This window comes from Syngnathus acus, chromosome 16 (assembly GCF_901709675.1).
Source record: "Syngnathus acus chromosome 16, fSynAcu1.2, whole genome shotgun sequence".
NCBI classification, from domain to species: domain Eukaryota; kingdom Metazoa; phylum Chordata; class Actinopteri; order Syngnathiformes; family Syngnathidae; genus Syngnathus; species Syngnathus acus.
Genome location: NC_051101.1, coordinates 11,757,799 through 11,779,001, shown reverse-complemented (window position 1 = coordinate 11,779,001; position 21,203 = coordinate 11,757,799). Strand labels below are relative to the sequence as shown.

Here is a 21,203-nt window from a genome sequence, read left to right as displayed (position 1 = left end):
TATACAGGGAATGTTTGAAGGATTAGAAAAGAACAAAATCACGTCGTATGTAAAAAATCAGTTAACCCCTAAAAATTAAAAATGTTTTTATAATATTCTTATACATTTTTCTCACTGTATTCTAGCCACCTCTGATTCTCCCCCATGCTTCAACCGAATGGCAGATCGGACATTTTGACAGCTGTAAAACCTTTTTTTTTTTTTTTTTTTCCCCCCCCCCCAACTTTCCTTTTTAAGACGACTCGTGTCAGTGCGAGCAAGAGAAGTGGGTGGACGTGAGACAAGGCGAGGAATAAAAGAAGTGAAGAGAATACATGGTGTGCAAAAGTGACACACTAACACAGTGAGAAACTGAAGGGCCACAAAATGTCAATTTGAAGCATTGAACAGAGAAATATGATCGTAAATACCGGCAAACCGGAAAAATTTGCGAGTAATTTAAATGTCAAGTTGTAAATTGAGGTTTGACTGTACCTGGTTTTAACATTTTATAGTAAGCACTTCTGTGACAATTAAACAAAATGGAGGGAGAGTCAACAAAAGCAAGGGATGACAGAAAAAGAAAGCATCTTTGCATAAATTACTAGACTATAAAAGCCAGGCTCCACATTCATCTATATTTTGTGCACACACACAATTCGAAGGCTATTGTGCTTGTTGCGCCACTTCAGAGAAAAGCAACAATAGAAAATAGTCCCCCCACCACCCCTCCGCCGGGTCGAACCACTTTGGGCTCCCGAGTGTTTGTGTTTAGTCAACAAGAGTGATAAAGTTGGTCCAAATATGTGTCTCATGTGTTTAGTGTGCGCCACTGGACAGAATATAAAGGCATTAGACAACAATAGTGTTAGATAGACTAATTCCATTAGTTGCTCTAGTCTGAGCCCGGCTCAGCTCGTCTGCTCCCACACACTGTGAGGGCTCACAGGCCGCCATCTTTGGCTTCAAATTATACAGCCTTAAAAAGTTCATCCAAAAAAAAAAATGCCTGAAATTGTGTCATAGCGAGAAAAGCATCTTAACTGTGATTAGTCTGGCCCAGGAAGTCAAAATAAAACAGATTTGTATCGAAACCAAAGCAACATTTTCCATAGGAGATAATGTTAATTATTTAATCTGTTCCAGATACGCAAAAGTATTTTTTTTCTCACCAAACTTTATAAGGGTCTGTGATGTTATTGTGGTATTATTATTATTATTTTGTGAAAACAAAAAAAAAAATCATTTTGCAAAGAATATTTGATGTATTGGTATTTTGCAGGTGTAGCTACTCAAGTGTCTATTTGGCATTTAAAAAAGAGCATACCCTCTCTCCATTTTATTAAATGCCGTACCCTGTCATTTAATATAAGAGCGCTCTAAAAATAGACACGCTCGCTCACACAAACTGCTTCACTGCTTATCACTTTTGTGAATTATTCAGTTTGTGTCATGCCAAAGATTGTTTCTTCTACGCTTCACTAACCATTACGTGATGGATTTGAATGTTTGTATTCGGCCGTGAAAATATAATTAAATAAGGCATAAATCGCGGCTGTATGGGGGTCCCGATCCAGAAAGTGTGAGGGGAGGGGGGAGGTCTAAATTGTCATTAGCGCCTTGCACTGAAGTACTTCTCTCTCTCTCTCGCCTTGGTTGTTGTGGCTCAGCTCTGCCTGCAGATGAAGGCCCGCCGCTGCCGTGTATGAAGCTGCGCGTCACCGTGTGCTGCGAGATCGGTGAGTGCGCGCCTCTTTTCATCAGCTCCTGCCTTTCATGGTTTTTTTCGCTCCTTCTGAACTCCCCTCTCCCCTCCTTTGCCACCACCTCTGCCTTCCATACAGTATTTCTACTATCAGGGCTCTTTTTTTGTGCAACTGTTGGCCTCGTTTCCCCATTACCTGTCCGACTGTTTCGTTTCCTCATGCCTTTTTCTTTTCTCTCCAGTCATACCTCAACAGAAAAGTAATCTGACTTGTTTCTTTTAAGTTGCAAGCAAAAAAAAAAAAAAACTCGGGCTGTCATTGCCATTTCCAGATAGTGTAACCAAACCCCAACTTGATTGTTTTAGCTTAATGCTAACATATAATGCAAAACACCATAGAAGGGCTAATGGAATTCTTCCAGTAGACCTCAGTGCTGCTCAGCGTTCTTGTGGCACAATGTGGTACTACACTCAAGATGTGCAACTCTGAATTCTAATTTACCTGTATATCGTAAAAAGCCATAAAAATAATAACTCGCAAAAATCGGCAATACAGTACGCAAAGGCCGTAATTGGATTTTTTTTTTTTCCCCCCGTCCCTTCCTCATTGGCTGTCACCTTCATTCCCCTGCTCTCCATCTCCCAGCGTGAAATTCCTGGACTTGATCTAATCCAGAGCCCGCCTGGAGTAATGTTAGTCTTCCAGTCCACTGAGCTGCCCCTTCGGGTTGCCAATGTCGCCCGGGTCTTGCTGTGGGAATCCTTGCGCCACTAGTTCATGTGTGTGGCTTGGAGGGCGGGGGGGCGGAGTCTTACACGGACCCCATTGCGTGCCGTTTGGTGATCTAATTTGGTTGTGTGTGTGAGACGTCTGTCCCAGTTCCCATCCCAGTGCTATCTGCAGGGGGTTTTTCATCCTGGACTGGACCCGGGGCACTCGGGGCAAAGGTCACTAAATTCTAAATCACTCTATTACTCGTCATTAAATGGGAGAAAAAATAGTAGAATAAAGATGAAGCTTGGAATTGTCTCCTGATGATTGTTGTGGGTGTTTATTAGCAAAAAAAAATTAGTTTTTATTTGTATGTGATTGGATAGTGTTTAGTGTACCTAATGAAATGTCCATTTAGTGTGCATGGGATCACACCAACTTAAGTGAATCTCCCGCTTTTTTTTTTTTCCGTCTCTCTCTCTCATCCTGTCCCTTAACCCAAACTAATCCCGACTAAATTTGTGGCTTCCCATCTTTCCCTTTCTTTCTTTCTCTCTCCTCCGCTCGTCTGTCGTTCCTCAAGTGGCACTAATCCTCCCCTTCCCTCTGTCTTGCGCGCCCCCTTTTTTTTTTATGATCTTTCGCTAGCCGAGCAAAACTAATCTGGGCGCGCCCAAGTGTCTCCCGACTCCGCCCTCGTGTCGGATGCGCTCGCTAAGACACTTCTCTGGGCTGATAGAAAGAGAGAGGGACGCAAAAGATGGATGAGCGAGGGGAGGAAGGAGAGTTGAAGGGTCTCTGGATGTTCATTAGGTGCTGTGCTCAAATTCTCCCTCCCGGCATCTTCCTCGTTGGTGTGTGTGCGTGTGTGTGTCCCATAGTAACACAATCACTTGTCCTCCAAGTCCCCCGAAATGCATTTTTGTGGTGATTAACAGACAATTCCGTGCCGGGTTGCTCTGTTGCCAGCAATCATCTCCCTCGTACACGCATTTGCTAGTTTGAAGGGCGTCCACGGCGACATTGCACCAAGGTCACACGGCAGATTGTGGCTATTCTCTCCCGTGTGCACACCTGTGTGTTTATGGACTTAATTTAACTCCAAAACACACAACGCAGTGGACAAGAGGGATGCGGGAGGGCTCGGAATGACATTGTGTGTGCTGTGAAATGTATTTAAAGTTGGATTTTTACTTTATTGCTTTTTAAGTAATAGGTAGGGTAACTAAGTTATGTTTCAAGTCATCAGTTAAGTGGCTAAGTTAGCTTTTTCAAGGCGTCAATGCGGGTGGTTGCAAAAATAGGATGACCTCCAAATGGAGAAGTTTTGAACCGGCGTCGGTTGTTTGCGAATAAAATGTCCTGACAACAGATTTTCATTTCATAGGGAAGGGCGGCTACTAACAAGTTGTTTTTCCCCCACAAGATGGGTTGGTATGTTATTTATCATATTCGGACGTCCAACCCTTGGCCATATAATTCGGGACACCTCATTTGAAAAAGTCAAGTTGCCTCGATTTGACTTTTGCCGATGACCTTGACCTGATGAAGATTGAGAATGTCCACAGAATTTTTTTTGTCAGTCACCCTTTCAGAAATTGTCCCAAAAACGACCAATTTGCTGCAGATGTATTTATTTATTTATTTTAATTCCTCAAAGGATGGTTCGACAGCCGAGGTCGATTTCATGCGTCTGTAAATTTCCATGGCGTCCGCCTCACATCGACAGAAACGATTCAGATCCGAGGACATCCACTTTCCCGTTTTTCGCCATGATGTGTAAACGTTGCCTTTCGGTAGAGTTTCTGGGTGAGACCGCCTCACCCCTCCCTTCCTTCCCTCCCTTCCCTCCCCCATCACCAGTGGCACGAATGAAACCAAAGAAGGCGCTTGAGCCTGCGTTGCATCAGACAACTCCATCCTCCTCGCTCACCTTATTCTTCAGCCGTCAACTAAAAAAATAAATAAAAAGCCTCCATTTTGTTTGTCGCGTCGCCGTCCTACTGCGAGAAGCCATTAAGGAGCGACTTCCCTTTCGCTCTAATTGATTCCTTTTCTCTTCCCCAATCGAATCTTTTCTTCTCCTCCCGCGGTGCGCCCAGTCTTTTTCACTTTGCTTTTTTTTTTTTTTTTTGGGCGGGGGGTGTCTTACATTGCCGCCTTCCTTTCACCCCAGCAAATAAAACCTCCCTCCTCCAATCATACCTTTTGAACCCTCTCAACTGGAAACACACGTAGCGGCCCCGGCTTTGCCGACTCTCCAACCCAAGCAACGGTTTTTCCAGATTTTACTTTTTTATTTTTTCCATAGGGCGCTAAGCATTGTCGGTTAGCATTAGCCGCCACGTTTGTAAAATGGCGGCGTCCTGTGAACTGGAATGGTGGAACAGTGCGGCAGAGCGACCCCCCCCCCCCCCCACACACACACACACACACATTTCGCTACGGTGGTGCTGCACGTTCTAGACCGCAGTGCGGAAAAAGGAGCAAAGACCGCCATGCAGCACCGTCGTCGCCATTTTGCGTTGAGGCTCGCTGCCACCGTTATTATGAACAAGATTTTTTTTTTTTGTACAATTAGTTGAGGTCACAACATGCATGTCACGCACACACGAGTAAACACGAGGCATTCCATCGACTGGTGTCGCACGGTTTCAGACTTTTTCTTTCCAAAATATTTTTGAAAACCTGAATTTAAATTTAACCGTAAAGTGGAGATTGTATTTACAGCGTTTGATAGGAATCTCGTTGAAATATAATTCATCATTGCATCAAAAGTATTGTTTTTATTGTCCTATAAATATTTTTTAGCAATTTTTTTTTTTTTTTTACAGTTTTCCAAATTTGACATATTTCTATTTATGAAAGTGCAAGAATGGGTGTGTACTATTCACACGTGTGTATTTATATGAATTATATTTATTTTCCCAGTTAAAATTTGACCTATTTATTAATAATAATTCAGCTTAAATAAATCTAGCCAAGGATTGAAACATTCCAAAATATTTTATAGGCTTACACAAATGCAGGTTTGTAATAAAGCGCTGAAGTAGCATTTTCTCTTTTTTTTTTTTTAATATATAAATATGATTTATCTCAGACACGCACGCACATGGGTGAACACACACTGCGCACTAGGCCAAGTCCCAGCACGCTATTTAATGCCTCATTAACCCCAAGATGGCCGTTAGTTGTAGACAATCAGCGGAGTAATTTTGAGCGACAGACGAGGCTTGCAGGTGACACACACACACACACGGCGAGCGCATAATGCCGACGTGGTACATTTAGTTGCTGTGTTCACAGACAGGTGGCGCTGTTTTGTGTCTAAGAGTGTTATGTTGTCCTTATTTTTAACACGCATCCATATGTGTATGCACGTTCTTGTCTTTCTGTATTTGTGTGGCCCCGCCCAACTTTGTGTCCTTTAGTTGTACAACCTTTGACCTCTGAACTTGAATTGCATGCAGCCACCTTTGTGTGTGATTCTATTCTTATTTTCTCTTCAAGTGTGGAACCACCCTTGATATACTACACCAACTTTTGTTGTGTGTGTGTGTATGTGTTCTTGTTTTTCTGAGTTTGTGAGGCACAACTTTTGACAAATTACCTTTTAATGTGTTCTTAATATCTTTTAATTATTTTTTTTAATCACTTTATGGCATTCTTCCATAATTTCCTTTTGCGCAACCCGGCTGACAGTGTCCGCTTGTCTCCCCGGGTTCTGTCTTTTTTTTTTTTTCCCTCCGTCTGACCTTCCTAAACTTCTTTTCTTCCGCCCTCGCTCGGGCTTTCAAGCTCTGTCCACTTCTTGGTCTCGCTCTGTCGTTTTGGATTTTGTCCTGTTTTTATTTTTTCTCTCCTCCCTTTTCATTTCCTGTATCCTCTCTGTCTGGATATAATCCCCATCACTGTAACGCTTCCTAATTTCCATAACACTTCTCCTTTTCCTGTTGTTTGGCTTTCCTTTCTTCCTGACCTTTAAGAGAATTTGCTGAGAATGGCTTAAGGTTTTAACAAAAGATAAATGTATCCCTTTGCTCATTTGTCTGCCTCTTGCTGTTTTTACTTCTACCAGCTACACTATTTTTTTTGGAGAGCATTAAGCATGAAAACATGATGAATCAGCAAGTTCTTTCTAAAGTTTTCCCCTTTCTCTTTCCGTTTCCACTCACAGCATCCAAGGGCTTCAAACAAACTCAAGGTGAGATTCTTCACCGGTTTTCAGCATTCATGGAATTGCAAAAATAAAGTTGGAATAAGTTGGAATAAATCATGAGAATTTTTTAGGGTGGTCGTATCATTGAGGGGGGGAAATGCATTCATTCAAGAGAATAAAGTCAGAATGTTAGAAGAGAAGAATTCATACTTTTAGGAGAATAGTCATACAAGAAATTGTATATATTAAAAGAAAAATTGTATAGAATATTTTATCCAAAAAAACAACAATTAAGTCAGAAAACTAAGAATCTCTTTTTCGAAATAATGTAACAATAGAAGAAATAAGATCAAAGACTGAAGTCAAAATGAAAAAAATTATAATATTGGTTTGTTGTTTTTTTGCAAACTCAGCAGATTTAAATGTACTTTTGAGAATTTTTTTTAAGAATAAGTGATGATACTTTGAGGAGGAAAAGTCGCAAAACTACCTAGCGCAAATATTTTCAAAATCTTTTTCTTCAACATATATGCAAATATATTTTTTTCTTCAACACTTCAACAATTTTTATTCTTTTTTTTTTTTCCTCAGATTTTTTTTGTAGTTCAGAAGCATTCACATAACCTTAAAATAATTTTGTATTTTGTTAGTCTTGATAAATTCCTTTCTTTTCAGTTTCCTTTCTCCTAATTATCGAACATGATTGTCTTAACGTGACAACACTGTATGTACTCATAATTTGTTGTTTTTTTTCTGCTTTTAACATTACAACCTTTTCCCGCAAAATTACAACTTTTCATTGTTGTGCTATTACAAGTGATATTCTTGATACTTAATTGTCCCATTCTTGGGAAAAAGAAAATTTGTTTTTTACATAATTGTCTCTGACACCCCTTTTTGAAAAATTTCAATTTTGGAATAATTTGACCTCCCACTTGTTTCCATGCGGCGCACCCCAACTCAAATCTTTAAAATGTCCTCCAACAAAACTAATTCCTAACCATGTCACGAACAAGGAGACACACTCGTGACATTGTTTGTGTCCTCTCTCAGCGACGTCACCTCTGAATCGAGGTTGTCCATCGAGGGCGCCTTCGCTTCACCTTCTCTTCATCCTCCTCGCCGTCCTGCTGACCACCTGACCTCCTCGCACCTGTTCCCAGTGAGATTTGGAACACTAAGCCGGTGACCCTTCGCCGTCCATGCAAAGGGACCGCAGAAGACGTGTTTGTCATTGCGCGCACACAAACATTCAGGTGCAACACACACACACACACACACACACTCAGGGACTTACTGTACATCCCCCCGACAATCCTTCTCATCACCTTCCATTAATTACTCGCAGGCCAATTCATTAGGTACACACGCACCACCTAATGCAGTGTTCGTTGAGATGACACTTAACAAAACTGTCCAAAAAAATGGATACACAGGCTAATATTATTTCATTGTTCTGATTGTGGGTCAACAAAAATACATCATTTGTAGTTGTGGAGTTGTTTAATTTCTCGCTACACGGTACACTGGCAGCCACTATATGTCGCTGGCATAGATAGATGAGTAAAAAGATATTATTATTATATATTATTTGGAGTAAATAAATGTTTTTTGGGACCAGTTAAAAGGGGTGTTTGCGGTTTTCTGCCTGCTAGCATGATTTGAACGTACGCCAAAATAACGTGCACAAGACTGGCGAAAGATGAACAAAAAGATTTATGTTTAGTGAATTAATTTCAAAACCAATTAAGTAATATTAGATTATACAGTGCACAATACACCACCAATGTAGCTGTATGAACAAAAAAATTGAAAAAAATACATTTTTAGTAACGTTTTCAGACCAATTAGGGAAAATTACAAAATCTAGGCACATTTACGACAACAATTTTTTGTTGACATTGTCACTGAGGTGCGATAATAATTCAGTTTAGTATTGCGGTTGCATTTTGCATCAAATATGTTTGATGCAAAACAGTGACAAATGAAACATTTAATTGACTACATGTTACAATTTGATACAGTGCCACTTTTTTAGTTTCAACTCTTAAATGTGTTTTTTTTTTTTTTATGATAACTTCCTCGATTTGATTAATATAAATGAGGACAAGGAAGTAATGAAAATAATGAGGCAAGGCTGCTGCGCCCCCTACTGGGATCCAACTGGTTTTACTGGAATGCAACTGGGTTGGCCACCCACTGGATTACAAAGGTGATGTTTAATGATAATAATAATGATACTAATAATAGATGGACCTTGGGCTGCTTTGTCCCGTTTGATCGAGCATCCTGCTGGGCTGCTTCTCTGGATCACAGGACGAACGCACGCCAGGGGGAATTGTGGGTAAACACGACACGGGGCTCGTCTTGCTCCACCGAAGCAGATTATATGCACACATGCTCCTTTTCTTTTTTTCTTTTCTTTTTTTTTTTTCTTTTTTAAACAAGCTCTGGACACATTTTAGCTGATGTTATTAAGACCTGCCAAAATACGCTTGATGTGTGAGAACTGTCATTTTCTGTTATTTAAATGTGGTGAAAGAGTTTCTTTACGCACAATGTTTTATATTGTAGATAAATATTTGTTTTTTTCCTGATTATTTTGGTGTACCAATGTTTTGACGCAATGGAGTTTTGCTAGCCCGATTAATTGGCCATTTTAATTCATTATTAATCAGTTGATTATTTTTAATTTTTGATGAAATTACTTTTTTTAACGTACTTTTTTGTGGGTTTGTTACCTGAAGTGCCATGTTTTAATTATAAATGTAAAAATATTTTTATGGGGTTAACCATACTGCATAAATTCTTCAAATGAAATGGAAAAAAAAATACTTTTTTAAAAATGTATGTTTGGAATGTTTGATTGCCTTGAGCTTTCATTTGTTTCGAATGTTTAAACAACATGGCGCTTATAAATTTTGTTCTTTCAAAACACTGTAAATCACCATTAATGCAACTTTTGTTGTTAATTTTTTTTGTAATCATTTGTGGTATAGAATTTTATGTACAGTTTAGTTTTCTGTGTGTGTGTGTAATGTTCCCTCCGTGTTCACATTTTAGTGAAAATTGTAGCTTCTTCTGTGAAGAGACAACTGCAATCTGAGCCTAATTTTCTTTTCTCTTTTCTACTATTTGCATCCAATTGTGGCAACAAAATAAATGTGGGGAAACTCTGTAATTAACGTGTGTTTAATCCGATCTGGCTCATGTAGGACATGCAAGATCCTCGAAATGAGGATTGTTGGGAGGGCCCCTAAGGTGACCTTGTGGTGTAGAAGGCACTTGTAAGCTGCTAAGGTATTGAGCCCAGGGTCTTTTATCCACGGCCGGTCCTGGCCTGATAAGCCTCGGCTAGCCAATAGACTCTGTTTATTAATGGACCCTCCGGCTTTATTGCCAATAAACAAGTCACTGTATTTATCACGGGACTCGGCTCGGGAGATGTTGTTGAAAATATAAAAGTGAGCTTCCAAATAAGCTGTAAATGCATTTCCATTTATACGGGCCACGATGGAGACACTCTTGGCGAAAAGGCAGAGAGGCAATTTTCTGGCTAACGGGGCTAATGTTGCTATTTCATGCTTGATGATGGCTTGTGATGACACGTTTGTCACCGCCGCATCGTCAGCCGCTTTGGATTCTTGACCTTGATGTCCGGAGCACATGTTTCTGTTTGACTTGACACTATAGTGATGGGTAAGTGTGTAACTTTATTCAAATTGAATCCAAGGGAAAGTCAAGTCACAAATTTTCTTTTAAAATGTATACTGTGTGACGCCACGGATCTAAACTAAGTATAGAATGTGAATTAAGCGCAAAATCCACCCATTTATATCCATCTGTGTGGCGGCCATTTTGCCACTTGCTGTCGACTGAAAATGACATCACAGTTGCTCCGGGCCAAACGACCAATCAGCTTGCGATCTGTGTGTCACATGGGCACTAGCCACAATTCCAGCTGAGTTGGGGAATCAAATAATACACTCAGTAAGACTATACTTTACAACTTTTATAAGTGTTTTTATGTGTGCTTTTTATGACTTTTGTCTATTAGCGTAATTAAACAGAAGAAGTGAAGACAGTTAATTTCTTTATTAGTGAGCCAACTTACAAATTCAGCAGGGGATCGAATAATTATTTCCCACTCTGCATATTATCATCCTGCACAAAAATTATTTTTTTTTTTTTCCTTGACTTGTTTTGACTCTATTTCCATCCTTAAACTATTTTCACATTTCTGTTCCTGGACAAAAAAAAATGGAGTTTCTTTTGTGTCGGGCAGAAGAATTGGCGTTGAATTTGACCCCTAGCCAAATTAGCAAATGCACAAGCCACTTTATTAGGTACAGGCATCCATCTATACGGAAAATAACATAACCTAAAACAATCCAAAAGTAGTTAAGAAGTTTGTGCCCAAGTTTCACATTTAATAGCAGATAGTGTTGTGTAGCCTTCTCGCTAATTATAGTACATTAAATTTCCACACAGCGGGTCCTCTCGCTTCTCTTTTAATTGGGCCTCCGTTGAATATTCCAGCGCACATTGCTCCGGTTAATCACAACTAGAGACTATTAAAGGGGAGTGGGAGAAAATACAGTTTCATTGCCATTGAGTCAATTTCTTCCTCTGGATTGAACTTTTTTTTTTTTTTTGTAATTGTAAAGTTTTGTAATTAGCAAGACACATGTTAGCATGCGACGAAAATTGAGGCTAAGTCTCGAGCGCTACTTGACACCGTTTGAAGGAAGGTGAACATGAGAGAGGTGGCGTAGGAAGTGACCTTCTTTGAATAAAAGGATTACACACTCCTTTAGAAAATCTTTTAACAGGATTTCTGCTCTTTTGTTCAGCCGTTATCCCAGCAGCCTCCATTCATGTATCTCCTCGGTACAGGGAAAGCTTTCATGTGATTAATACTATTGACCAAGGTGGCGTATATCCAGGTAACTGCTCACCCCCTCCCCTTTCTGATATTTTTGTCATCCCACATAAATTGCATTTATTGTAATAGGCGATACACAGTCAGTGGTCTAAAGTTTGCCCCCACTTGACATCTCTTGCAGATATTGCGTGTTTTGTTTCATCGCTCCACAAGCTGAATATGTGATCCAGTCAAGAGTAAAAGCTTGTGTGGGCGTTTCAAACTATACAGACGCCATCCAAAGATGGTTGAAAATTCAGGATTAGGCTCTTCTATTTCGAGCTGTTTTACCGCACTTGGATTTCAGAGATGGCCAACTTCTTTACAATAGTCACTCACTTGAATTTGTTCTTGGAGTGTGAATGTAGAATTATAAATCTAGTGTATTCATGAAGTCCAGTCCATCACATAGTATAAAAAAAAGTCTATTGTTTTATTCATTTGGAAATCTGCCAGTTAATTATTTTTATTTTTTCTCATTTCTATGATGTATTTAATGCGGCATATATTAGTAATATTGCATAATGAATAATAAATATATGGAAGCATCTTAATCCAGACAACAAATGCCAAATCAATCAATTTGCTTTTTATGTTTATTTTAGGTTATAAAATAATTAGGTAAAAAATAATTCAAAGAAAAATAAATATTTTTTTTAAATTTATATTTAATACGCAGAAGGGATTCAATGGTGCTATTGACTTTATTCAAGATCCCACAGCTCTCGTTTGTCGTATCCAACACAGCCCAAGTGCAAAATGTGTATGTCAGATGTCCAACAAGGTGTGTAACTACTCGCTGTCTTCCCCAATGTCACACTGAGGAATGCGGGGAGCATTGAGACAAAGCAGGAAACTACACTCTGCTGAGCTCCTGGGTGCATCCGTTACCATGGCAACAGTCACTGCTTGATGACCCAACGTCACACTGGCATTTATTACCTCCACCGAGGGGGGGGGGTATTTTTTTCCGTCCTTGTTGAAGGTGCAGGCTTAAATGCAACTTAGGTTTGAGCGCACGGGGAAAGGAGGAGCCGATTAGATCTTAGAACAAGACCTGCGGGAATAACCTTGGCTAATGAACCAGTGCTGTTGAACCCAAAGACAATTTGATCATATGTTAGAATCCCCCCCCCTCCCCCTCTCTCATTTTTAGGTTTTATTCTTCAGTGGAAGAGTAAAAATGGTTTGTGGCAGAGGTCAAATGAGTACATCAATGTTCACTTCTGAAGTCACATTTTCATGTCAAGTAAAAAGGCTCAAAGTGTTAAAGGTCACATTCCCAAAATAGTTGAGATGGAAAAGGTAAAACCAGTTCACTCGGAGCAGAATTTCTTTTTTTTTATATTTATATAATAATGTACATTATTATTTAATAGAATATTAAATAAATAAATATTATAAATAATAATTATATAATATTTATATAATATACATTATTATATTAAATAATAGTCTAGTTCTTGTGCTAGAATTTTCAGAGCAAATATCTTGACATTTTAAAAGGTTTCTCAGCATGTGCACTAACACGCCAATTCTGAAATCTTGTACAGGGGAGGTCTTTGGTTTTGAGCTGTCCCCCGTCCATCCGTCACACATCCCCCAATTCCCACTTTCCTTTTCTTTCCTCCACTTTGAGCTCGTGACACTTTGATAGCAAGCGTCGCCATTGTCCATGTTTGGGTCTGCCGGTTCTACATGCGGCCCGGCTGGCAATTTACATCGGCTCAAAGAACCCCCCGTCCCCCTCGTCAAGGACCCGTCATCCGAATCGCTGTGTCATGCACCTTCGAGTGTCGTTTTACACCGCGGGGGCCGCCGAGCAACTGGATCGGGGACGTGTATCCTTTTCAAAGAAAAACACATTTTAGAGTCTGATATGCTAAGTTGGCTCCATTATCGAAGCTCGCCACATGTTTCACGCAAACACACCTGCTTCAGTGTTCCAAAGACTTGCTGAGGCCCGATCACACGGTTGTTCACATTGAATTCATATCAAATTTGGATGAGACAGGATTTATGGCCTTGTTCATATGCTGTACATGTTCATACACATCCAGTCCAAGTCAGCTGGAGCTACAAAGCTGAATTTGCAGAGGTATTTTTTTTTTGGTGGGAGTATTTTTGCACATTCTGAAACGATGATATTAAAAACTAGAACTAGATTTCCCTAAGCCATGTTGTTTAATTTGTGCATTAACCTACGATAAAACATTCTGATTAACTCGTTCCCTTATTATCCATTTCAGGGGGTGGCCATCTTGCCACTCGCTGTCGCCTGAAAATGACATCACAGCAGCTCAGGTAACGGCCAATCAGCTTATGAACGTCACATGACCAAACTCAGAGAACAAAAAAAAACACCTTAGCGCTAATGCTCCCTCCATCCACTCTGAAAATGAAAATGACACTGCCACCTACTGTAATGGATGTGCAATTACACTGAGGGAGGTCCCGCCCCCTGCTGCACAAATACTAGAATCATAGATGTAAATGAATGTGAATGCACTTCTCTTCGTGGCTACCTTGCAAAGGTAATACCTGCCTGACAGTCAGTTATTACCTCAGCCAAGCACGAAGACAAGCAATCTTTTTTTTAATTGCCGTTTGTTAGCAAGATTTGGCAAAAAACGCACAATCGATTCAAAGTTTCCCTATGGGAAATAATGCAAAGTCAATAATTTGTTCCTGTCTTGAGTCTGTCACCATCATAAAACCATTATTAACTGGACAGACAATATTCTTTATTAGTGACAGAAAAGTTAAGTTAACGACTAAAAAAAAAAAGTAACATTACTCACCCTTTGAAAATGCCAGACTGACAGGTAAAGTGTGCTGGAACATGTTTGCCGAGCTTCGTGTGCTTATGAATTTACATCCCCCGGGGGGATGTAAAGTTATGTAACTAAATGTGAAAAACAACTAAGGCCAAAATGACAAAAAAAAAAATCCCAAACCTTAAATGAGACCAAGCAAAAATCAGATCACAGAGTGCATCCATTTAAAATATAATTTCATTTTTGTGTGCGTTCAGAGCATTCACATGGACCAAAGAGCTCAAGTACGAGCAAGTCCTTACAAGCTCAGCAATAGCGACCGCGATCGGGGTGCGGAAGCTAAATTCAAGTGAATGATGAAGAAAAAACGATGGTGACAAGGAGAGTGCACTAACTCTAAGGAGAATGGAAGCGTGAGGCTGATGGGGCTGAAACACATCGGGACTAATGAGCCCAAGCAGCCCGGGAGGTGAGACGCTAGGACAAACATGCTGTTGATTTACTTGACAGTGTGGAAGGAATGACTTGTGATTGTGATAAAAAGCAAGTCAATGACAAAAGACAAGTTGATTTTCCTCAACTGTTACACATGGGAACATTTTGTGACCAGTACTTTATTATTTGAATACAATTATGAGTACCTTATATTAAATATACAACTTCATTTTGTATTAGTTCACTTTAAACGTCTACTATCCGTGCAATCACGTTGCTTGTTTGAGGAAAACATTTTACCATCTTCTTACCTGCAGACAGGACAGAATTGTACTGGTAGTATCGGGTGCCATAGTATCGGAGCTCTTTATAAATGTAGAAGTACGATGGGACACTACAATTGCTACGGCTGCTTGATAATAATAATAATAATAATGATGATGATAATAATAATACACGTTACTGTGGGAAAATGTTTCTAAGAAAAAAATATTTAAATTGTTCTCTACGTCGAGCGTGGGTGAAGGCCCGCTGTGCCGACCCCCACCCCGCCCCGCTTTCCTTCTTAACCCGGGCCGCTATCGATCCCAAGCGTGCCACGCGACAGTGCGCGAGCGGATCGATGCGCCTGGATTCAATCATGTCTACAGAAAGACAAGCCAATTTATTGTCGTTGGCGGTGCTGAATGGAAAACGTGAGGACAACGCGCCCGTGAGGGCCGCCAAGTGAATTACAAGTGGACGTCACTTTAGTGTGTGTGTGTGTGTGTGTGTGTGTGTTGTGGCGTGATCTAAAATATTCCAATAATGTTTATCTTGGAATGCTTTCTCGTTAGCCTGTCCGTCCTCACGCGCGTCTTATAAACTTTTATATTCTTTCATTGGCTAGTTAGGATTGAAGCGTATTAATTCTGCCTGGCAACAGGACTCGCCGCCGGATTCATTAGACCAATAACAAACAAACAAAACATACAGAGTATAATGACGTATGATGTCCGTGTGATTTAAATCAAAATGGAAAAAAAGAATTTAGAAAAAATCATATGCACAACTTTGGAAGAAGCTGAACGCAGAAAATATTAGGATACCTCACTTTCTTTCAACAGTAAAAATCTTAAAATCAATTTCAAAACACACATTAAAATGGGTACTGAAAGGAAACTTATCATGAGAATTGACTTTTTAATTGAGCTTGTATAAAAATAATTAAGTCTTTGAAGTGCCTGGCCACCCATCAAGAGTGAAATGAAACAACTAAGTCAATCCTTTATCTCACTGTTTTTGAAAATGTGTCAGAGAGTGAGCTGTTCTGCACTGTGTAATCTAACAGTGGGCCCAATTAGTTCAATTAGCCAAGGGCGGTATCGCATCATTTGCAGTCTGAGTCTCGGGAATGGTGAACATCTGCTCTAGATGGAATCAAGTCTTCGATACCACCACAACAGGACGTTACATTTGTTGTCATTTAAAAAAATTGTTGCTTGAAGTCTCTAAATAGAGCAAGAGTCACAAATTTGGCATCACCGAGTAGCTTGCCTGAGCTCCACCTGCAGTTGTCATGGTAACAAAAGGTATGGTTTGCATTTGGAGGAGTCACAACCACCCTCCAAAACTCATTTTAACTGGCCCAGTAACTGATTATTTGTATCTGCAGAACCTCTAACAAAAATAATATTTGCACATCATCCGTGGAACCAATATCTCGAGTTATTCAGTAATTTCTGCATTTTATCGGATTGAATAGCGAAGCTCACGCTAAATCAATTGAAATAGTCACATGACCATAGATAAAGACAATTTGATTACTTTATTCAGCAGCGTAAAAAGCTTATGGCTCAGTAAGACACACTTTAGCATTTACAAATACAGTTCTTTTTTTTTTTTTTAACGGCTATTTCTGCAACTGAACGGACTTTGAAAATAAAAACGTGTGTGTACAGGTGATTAAGTGTCAGGCACGGGAATTCCGCTCCTCTTCTTCATTTTCTAATAGGTAGGCTGGCTGGTAGCGCTTCACTCCTCTTTCATCCACCACTTGCAGCGCCGTGTTTCGACATGTGTTGTCCATGCTGCCCAGTGACGTGTACCTGGTAGGAAAAATAATCCCATCGTTAAAAATATCGTTAACACAACGACTCGGTGAGTATGTTTTTACCCTTTATCGTAAAGAATGCAATAGGGAACGTATAATGTTCTCAAGAAGGACCAAATGTCATGGTAAGTCCAGTCCTGTGTTGAAAGAAGTCACATTTAAATAGATTAGAATTGATTCAATGCATAAGAACTTAAAAATTTTTTTGACTCTTTAAGTGCCATTGACGTGAAATGTCGTCCAGCGTTTTTTTCAATTCCATTTAAGTGTATGTTGTGTTGGGTGTGGTACTGACCAGTAAAGGGTTGACTCTCATATAAGTCGGCCAGTCGGGGTCCGTGGGGCACATGGGGGTTAGCGTGTGAGAGTAAGGGTCACTCCTCCTGGTGCCCATCAAGACGGCTTTCAGCTCGGGTCGCCGTTCCTGCACCTCGCTCAGCGCCTGTCGGATACTGCCCTCCACGGAGAACAGATCCAAGTCGTATCTGAGGGGAGGAGTGTTGGCACATTTGTAAATTGAAAATTTGGAATAGAGTGGAGTCACACTTCACCTTTTGATGGTGTCCTGAAGGAACCGCTCCATTTCTGAGAACGGAGAGACGATGCGAATGTAAAGCGCTTTCACTTTGTCTTTACTTTCCGGGTAGCGTCTGAAAGCAGAAATAGGACATCAAAACAAATAACAAGACACAAATTATTTTTCACTCATCTTTTGTCTTGTGTTGTGCTTTTCTTTTTTTTTTTTTCCACCTCTTCAGTGCAGCGTAGTAGAGATGCAACAGCGCCGTGCAGTCCTTGCCGCCGTTAAAGCCGATGCAGACTTCCTCCATGGAATACCGATCTAGCGCCGCTTCGACTGTCTTCAAGGCAGATGCAACTTTCTCCCCCAGCGGTGAGCCTGCAGGACAGGAGAGATTATTCCAGAATTTAGGATGACCGATATTCTTGCTATTCCCCTTCGATATTAACACGGGTTGTGATTTATTTTGACAGATTTAAATCTTTTGTCGTCAGACCGGGTTAGTCTGCGGGACAAACTGAATAGCGAACTGAATGACACACACATTTTTTTTTTATTTAAAGTATAAAATAAAAATATCAACAATAATAATAAATATTAATAATAATGAAAATGTGTTATTCAAAAACAGGCTATTATTTCTAATTGAAAGTTTAAAAAAAAAAATGGTTTGGTCCTTAACATCTGTCAATCTCTTACCAGTGTTAGCTAACGTGTACACTTCAGCCGTGGCAATGGACACGGGATCCTTCACTAAAGGCACCACGCTTCCTGTCGGCAGCAAGTCGATCAGCAGCGCTCGAGCTTTGTCCACCTCCTCCTGGCTGTCCGAGTCCAGGACCAGCCTGACTCTGTGGTAGTTGCTCATCCAGTCTGGGTAGGAGCCGAGGGCCACCTTGCGACCCCAGGAGGCCTGCAGCTTGGTGAGCACCGGGGCGATCGCGGTCTCATCCTCAGCCACAAACACCTGACAACAATCGAGTCTCGCTGAGTTGATCAGAATCGAAAAAAACAAATATCGGCTTACCTCACGAGTGTGAAAAGTGGTTCCTGAACTAGCAAAAAGGTGTTCCGACCCATTAAAGGCTCTCTCCATTAGAGATGGAATTCCTGGGAAGATGTACACATTACGCACGCTCACCTGTAAGAAAAAATAAATAAATAGAACTTGAAATTCAGTCGTCAGTTTTCCCTTGCGGCACTTGAAATTGTAAAACTGCAAAATGTAACTTTGCAAACTATAATTTGCAAACTTTTTGCTCTCCGGGTTGGAAAGATATTCAGTCAAGGGGAATAGAAATAACAAACCACAGAATCCAAAATAATTTCCAATACTGTGGAACACGCTGAAGACAAGCCTTGTCAAGTGAGGGAAAATATGACAGTGACACTGTGACATTACAGAGAACTGTTCGTCCTTGTGAAATTGTTGAAGCGATTAGATGGAGGCAGGTCAGGAAGGCAAATTGTGCGTGAGCTACGAAAACGATTGCTTCACAGTTGGCAGCAAGCCGAAAAGTGGTGGAGACAGACCTACAGATTAAGTTTTTGTACTTAACATACTAAAATTTAGTTTGACTTGATGGAAAGGTCTCTCAAGGTCTTCTAACAAACCCTTTCCACCCAAACTATGCAAAAATACACCCACCAGTGGATAACGGAGGGGTTTCCCCGTCTGAGCATCTGTTCCAAAATTGAGTTTGGCCGATCTGGGCACCATGGCTAACTTCATCGCCGGGCTGCTTTTGTCCACCGTGCCAAAAAACTCCTCCACCAGCTGCGAAAGTTCAGGGTGGAGATAGACCTCCTCGTTGAAGGCCATGGCGATGCTTTCAAAGGTGACGTCGTCGTGGGTGGGCCCGATGCCCCCCGAGGTGATGAGGTGGGTATGCTGAGAAGAAAGGAGAGCCACTTCTTTGGCGATGACATCCTGGACGTCCGGAATGACTGTGATGCGTTGCACGGACACGCCGAGCTTCCGCAACGCTCGCGTAAGAAAGCCGCTGTTGGTGTCCACCGTGTGGCCCTGAGACAAGATGAAAAGTAGATCAGACAGTGAAGGATCAATTTTGAAGTTTCGGTCAAATTCTAAATGATCCGACCTCTATTCCCCCCCCCCGAGCCTCACCTTGAGTATCTCATCCCCGATGATGAGGATGGCAGCAGTCGGAGCCTCCTCACTAGCGGCGGCGGTTGTCATTGCTACTTTGCCCAGATGAGCCGCCAGACTCCTCACACGCACCTCCGCTCGACTCAGCTTCAAAATAGCCGGGCTACGAAACACAACGGGATTATGTGAGACACAAGAGGGTCAAATTATTAGAAACACCTCCCTTTATGACAGTTAGGCCAATCAACACAAGAGTTTTGTATTCATACTCGTTTGATTTGTCCTGGAGTACTTAATGCCAGTGAGTGTAAGAACTGCGTGGAATTTGAATCTTACATCAACATGAAGAATCCATTAAGAGTATGTAAATTAATACACAGCTCAGCCCTCCCGGTATTTCTTGATAGCTCCTACCAGGAAGAACCTGGGAAGAGTCACATGGAGGGAAATATTAGAAGATTGTGTCATATTTATGATCAGGCAGTGATTCATTCGACATATACTTTTGTTTTCCTTTCGTTTTTATGGGTCCTTCCAAATGAATAGCGTAATATACAGGTAATACACGCTTGCATGCATCACCCTAGCAACGGACACTGCATGATGGTGAAAGGCGTTTTATTTTCGTTACACGAAAGACTGTCAATAGAAAATACTTTGTTGACTCTTGAAACTTGACTTTCTAGACGAACTTCAAGTCAAGCGTGACCGAGATGGCTTCTCGTGATGCAAGCTGTCTCCTTGCTCCGAGTTACATGACTCGATGGCATGTTAGCAATGGGCACGCTAGCTGTCTAAACGCCATTCTAGATCTTTCGAAGCGCTTTATTCTCTCGATTTGCTCAGGAGTAATAAACTATAATGTGTTCAGTTGTCAAATAAACTCGGTAAATACAAGAAAGCTTACTGGTGTCGCGTGTTGCTCCTTGAGAAAGCTGCGGTCGTCATTCAAATGACGTAACAGGCACCGTCCAATCATCAACAATAAATTGTTTCTTTTTTCCATGGGAGCCAATCAAATTGACAAAGGCGGGTCTTAGCGTGAAAATGCGGAAGTAAACAGCCAAGGTCCCGTCATTCATCCAGAAGACTGGAAGAAAGGACTTCAAAATTATTGTAATTATATAAACCGAGTGACAACTATTAGCAAATATTATAATTCTGACAAATTAATAATATTAAATTAATATTTCTTTAGACAATCTCAATCATGACAGACCGGTACCTAACAGTGACCTCCTGAGCGCCTCCTTTGGTCAGTGGCGCTACTACACACGTCTGAATAAATTGTTCATGTCTGGAGTTATTTCCCTGGCCTGTGGGTGGCGCAATGCGGTGCGCCTAAAGGCGAGGCAATGTAAAACCGAATATTAAATGTTGATGATGATGTTAATTCCATAATACAACACAATTTATATAGGAACGAGTATTAGCAAACATCCATCCATCCATTGTCTGAATTAGTACTAGTGACATTGTTTTCAAATGGTTTTTCAAAAGTAAAATTGTATGATTTCTTTATTCAAATATGCAAAAAATACATATATATCATGTATGTTTCAGTTGGAAAGATGGATTCCAACTTGGGTTTTGTTGTTATCCTCAACGTGTTAGTGTTAATAAATCTGAAAAGTGTCACCATGCATAGCAAATTTGAAAATCAAGATGAATCGTGATAATAAGCAGATGTGGTCAGGAAGCGGTGACCTTAAAGGAAATGGAAACGTTCAATTTCTTCATCTTTTTCCGAGTTGTGCAACTCTTTACGCATTTTCGTGTAATCTTCACAA

At 40.6% G+C, this 21,203-nt stretch overlaps 2 protein-coding genes across 4 annotated transcripts in view; one reads left to right on the top strand and one right to left on the bottom strand.

The window, feature by feature from the left end:
* si:dkey-246i14.3 (ephrin-A4) overlaps nt 1-14,799 on the top strand; it is a 31,659-nt gene extending 16,860 nt beyond the window's left edge. Inside the window, exons 3-6 of one of the 3 annotated variants that reach the window (XM_037274632.1) lie at nt 1,650-1,718; nt 6,574-6,600; nt 7,609-7,717; nt 13,729-14,799. In XM_037274632.1, the coding sequence (XP_037130527.1) occupies nt 1,650-1,718; nt 6,574-6,600; nt 7,609-7,697 (185 nt within the window). In that variant the 3' untranslated portion in view covers nt 7,698-7,717; nt 13,729-14,799. Of the gene's footprint in view, nt 1-1,649; nt 1,719-6,573; nt 6,601-7,608; nt 9,737-13,728 lie in introns of those variants that run through there. The other 2 variants (XM_037274631.1, XM_037274633.1) reach the window with 2 other exon arrangements.
* Nucleotides 14,800-16,479: 1,680 nt separating this feature from the next.
* On the bottom strand, nt 16,480-20,420 carry flad1 (flavin adenine dinucleotide synthetase 1). Its single transcript, XM_037274416.1, has 11 exons — nt 20,321-20,420; nt 19,750-19,837; nt 19,432-19,576; nt 18,952-19,329; nt 18,331-18,444; nt 18,003-18,270; nt 17,534-17,681; nt 17,335-17,433; nt 17,079-17,268; nt 16,847-16,920; nt 16,480-16,778 (listed from the first exon to the last, which is right to left on the bottom strand). Exons 2-11 carry the CDS (start codon nt 19,755-19,757, stop codon nt 16,643-16,645), a joined length of 1,560 nt encoding a protein of 519 aa, XP_037130311.1. The 5' UTR covers nt 19,758-19,837; nt 20,321-20,420; the 3' UTR covers nt 16,480-16,642.
* Nucleotides 20,421-21,203: the final 783 nt, after the last annotated feature.